The sequence below is a fragment of the Papaver somniferum genome, unplaced genomic scaffold (assembly GCF_003573695.1).
Source record: "Papaver somniferum cultivar HN1 unplaced genomic scaffold, ASM357369v1 unplaced-scaffold_118, whole genome shotgun sequence".
Classification (NCBI taxonomy): domain Eukaryota; kingdom Viridiplantae; phylum Streptophyta; class Magnoliopsida; order Ranunculales; family Papaveraceae; genus Papaver; species Papaver somniferum.
In genome coordinates, this window is record NW_020620825.1 from 16,312,598 (window position 1) to 16,317,092 (window position 4,495).

Consider the following 4,495-nt stretch of genomic DNA (forward strand, 5'->3'; position numbering starts at 1 on the left):
GGTTTATATTTCTCAAACTGTAACCGAACTGTACTAGGATCGGTTCGGTTTCAAACCGGAGATAGTCCGTTACGATTTTTCCGGTTATTTTACGGTTTCCACCGGTGGAAATTTTGAAAAAAAAAAAGAAAACAATAAAGTGTAGATAATCCATTCACATTTCCTACCATTAAATTCAATTCGAGTTTAACCAGCAATTTTGTATCACATTCTATCTGCATCAAACCATTCATACACATTAAACAATTCAAAAATTCAATTCGAGATATTCAAGTATGGTGGTGAGATAAACATGAGCACCACCACCAACACCAACACGTTCAGCAATTTACAAGTTGTTCTTCTGAACCTTATTAATCATGTTAATCTTGATAAGGAGAAGAAGAAGATTGAGATGATGGTGGTGCTATTCTTGGCTAATCGATGATGGAAGGGGTTAATGGTGGATGCGTTGCTGTGTGGTGAGTGGAATAGAGAAGAAGAGAAACGAAGGGAAGTTCGTTTCTGTTTCTAGGGCTAGGTTAAACTTAAAGTTATATAAGATAGACAGAGGGATAAGATTAAAACTAGTATCTAGATCAACAGCTACAGTTTACTTGGTTTTATCGGTTCGGCTCGGTCGGTTTTATACCCCAAACCGCGCACCGAGCCGAAGATCTAACGATTATGAATATGTAAACTGTCACCGATCGCTACATGAACGCTTCGGCTCGGTTTGGTCCAGAAATGACCGTCTCTCGGTTCGGTCACTCGGTTCGATCGATTCTTAGTGGTGATAATTTTGTCGAAGAAGAAAGAGTGAAAGAGAGGAAACTAAGCTAAAACTATTAGCTAACCTAAAAAACAAGATAGAAAGAAAAAAGCGGCTCAAATCCGGCCCATTATTGGTGATAGTTTTGTCGACGAAAAAAGAGTGAAAGGGTGCGATTTTACTAGTAAAAACAAGTTTGCACATGTTTGCATTTTGTACTTTTTAACAAGATAAATATAAAGAAGAAAAAAATACTACTTTGTAATAAAAATAAAGAAAAAAAAAATACTTTATAATAAAAAATCTGACATTCATAATTGTACACATTTTTTTTTGTATGTAGTCCAAATAGATTTTCTAATCTATCACTTATTGACACAACTACGCTATGGGTATTAACACCATTCGTATTTGAGAAATCGGGTCAATTCAATTGTCCAAATATTTTTAAAACATGATTTTAATGGACGAGTAAAAATTAGTATGAGTGAAATGAACACCGAAAAAAGAATAGCAAGAATGAATCTGGATTCATCCTGGCTTAAACTTAAAAAATAGCGAGGATGAAACTTGATGCATTCTGATGTAAATTAAAAATAAGAAAAAGTATTTAAAAATGGGTAGAATAAAACTGTTTACATCCTGACTATTTTTATTCACCATTATTTACATAATTTAATTGTTACAGGTTCTAACATATTTTAGGATGCGAATTAGAATCGAAATGTGGCATAGCTTCATGTCAATTTTTCTAGAAATGGTGATACCTGGATGACAAGCTGCAATGCGTTGCCATTTCACAATATGCCAGACGAAACAATAGAAGAAAATTTTCTTTTCTAATTCAAATGAAAATGACCTGTCTAGCGAAAAGAATACAATAAAAGGGATAAATTAGAATGTCCTCAATATAAAAATAAAACCATCTGTCTGCTGTCTGGCTAGTCATCTAATTTCGAATAACTACTTGTTCGTTTTTCTACTAGCAAAATGGAAAGAATGGAGTTGTTTACAGCACCTTGCATTAGGTTTGATCAATCATTCACCCATTCATGCCCATAAGCATGTTGTTTAAAGAATCTGAAATGGTTTGAAGGGAAACTAACAAGTGAGCAGGGGAGTACAAAGCTAATAAGAGAAAACTAACCTCATAAAACGAATGAAAAAGAACAGAAAGTAGAGCACCCACTTCTTCACTTTATACGCTAAACAAACCAGTCCCATCTGTTCCTTTACTTTAACCCGAAAATGTTAACAACTTTTTTTTTTTTGTTATTATAGGATTAAGTGAAATTAAGTCTACCAACTACTCACTCCAACAAAACATCTTTAATTTAGATTTAGTCCTCATAGGACGGATTGCTACTATATAAGCATTGTATAGACTTGGTTAGATCACAACACATTGTCTCTTCCTATCTCTTTCTGTCTCTTCAAATCTCTCGTCTCTATCTTTGCTTTTGTTTTGCCGAAATCTGAAAAATGGGAATTATTGGGCAAGTTTTATTTGCGGTTTTGATGGTGTTTTGTATTACTGCAGTGCCAAATTCGGCAAAGGAGTATATCGTTGGTGACGCTGGAGGTTGGACAATAAATGTTAATTACGATTCATGGGTTAGTGGGAAGAGGTTTACTGTTGGCGACAGCCTAGGTACGTAAACCATTCAAAACAAAATATGTCATTGTCATTCCAACAGTGACAATGAAAATTATCCATCAAAAAGGAAAAAACGAATTGCAAATGTTAAAATTCTGCTTATAGGAATATATTCTTAAAATGTCCTATGACTACTAGGCTCACCAGTCACCAGTTAATTCTTCTATTGGCAAATCATTCTGTGGATACTTTTCGCTTTGGTTCAACTACCATTGATATGTCTTTCACTTCCTAATTCTAACTGATAAACTTGGTTGTGAACTCTTGACAGTGTTTAACTATGGAGCAATGCACACTGTTGATGAAGTGACTGAAACCGAATATGCCAGCTGCGCCACAGGCAACTCCATTACCTCCGACAGCGGTGGAGCCTCCACAATAAGTCTCACGACAACAGGAACGCATTACTTCATTTGTGGTGCAATGGGTCACTGTGATAGTGGTATGAAACTAGCAGTCATCGTGGCTGAAACCTCTGATGATGCGTCATCATTGCCATCATTGACACCAGCACCAACACCTTTGTTAGGAGCCACCACCACCCCAGCAACTACCCCTGAACTCCCTGTCCCATCCTCCAACGACACGGATATCACCCCCAACCCGACCCCCTTCGAGTCCATCTCGTCTTCAAGTAACATGCCATCCACCACCACTACTACTCCCTCGGCATTTGAACCTGTTTCTCCCAAAAGCGCCCCCTTAACCACCATTATCAATGATCCCAACGCCGTTGAACCTACACCACCATTTTCTGAGAGCACCTCTAATGTTGACGGTGAATCATCCTCGTCAGCCAACATCGTTTCATCTCCAACCGCGGGGGCACTTTTCATTGGATTATTGACATTATTTAGGATGACTTTTCTGCAGACTTGAGAATAACTATCAAGCTAGATGCTGACATCCAGTGGGAGGATGAAGGCAGCCCTGGCTAGTACTCTTCCTCTATTACTTTTTATTATCCAGCGATAATTGTGATTGTAATATTTTAGTCTTGCATGATGCTACGTGGGTTCTTGCTTCGCTTGTTTTTTGTTTCTTTGAATTAAGGTTTTTCTGAATTTAGGCAATCTAAAATTTAAAAACTCCAGTTTATATTATTTACATGTTTTGATGAACATTGGGTCGGATTTGATCCGGTCATTGCCTTATGTTTTAATACATATTGATTTTGGTTTCAAAACCCTTTCCTTTGCGGGAGAAGAAGGTCCTCTATAATCGTTTCTAGGTCCGAAAGGATAGCATTGACGGGAGAGAACTGAGGGAGATACTACAAGTTGAATGAATTTATTGTAATCTTGAAAATTTTCTATAAGGTTATGATTTCCTAAATCAGTTTTACAATGTATTTGATGAGGTTAGCCTCTTTTCCGAATAAAATAAAAATAAAAATAAGGTTTATTAAGCATCCACTACGGTGTCAAATATGTCCTAATCGTTGTACTACGATGTTACATTATCTATTTTGTCTTTTGTTTAAAGGAATCATCATACTTAGAGAATTGGGTTTTTACTTTATGGATTTCCTAATGTATCTGTTAAAAGTCTACACAAATAATGCGTGTGAAAATCAATTAATATGATGTATCAAATTTGTATCAGCGGTTCCGATACATCTATACAAAAGACTATGTCTATCTTTATCGAGGATACATAATTAATTTTTGAATTTCAAATATTTTCAAGGTCACCATCATGCCATTCTATTACAAACATTAGCACCATTTGGCCGGTTAAAATATGTGAAACATGAAATTAAATTGTTGGTAATGTATCAAATGGTAAAATTGAATGGCTAGACTAGTGGAGCGAGGGATTGGACTAACTCGAATACACACCAAAACTATGTTTTCAAAACAAAAAGATCACACCATAAAAATGTTGTCGCCGAAATTTGGTATATTAAAAGATATCAAAATCATTCCATGCTTTGCGAAATATATAGACGCAAGTTAAAACAAGGGTAGTGTAGAATCTACAGATAAATTTTAAAACCACGAGGATAATATGGTGATTTGCAACTAAGTTTGTATAAACTCAAACATCGAAAAAAACCTAAAATTAGTGCAGATAGTATTTTTTCA

General features: G+C 35.8%; 1 protein-coding gene across 1 annotated transcript; it reads left to right on the forward strand.

Moving 5' to 3' along the window:
* The first annotated feature begins 2,166 nt into the window (after nt 1-2,166).
* LOC113330730 (blue copper protein-like) lies at nt 2,167-3,810 on the forward strand. Its single transcript, XM_026577561.1, has 2 exons — nt 2,167-2,402; nt 2,680-3,810. Exons 1-2 carry the CDS (start codon nt 2,234-2,236, stop codon nt 3,285-3,287), a joined length of 777 nt encoding a protein of 258 aa, XP_026433346.1. The 5' UTR covers nt 2,167-2,233; the 3' UTR covers nt 3,288-3,810.
* Nucleotides 3,811-4,495: the final 685 nt, after the last annotated feature.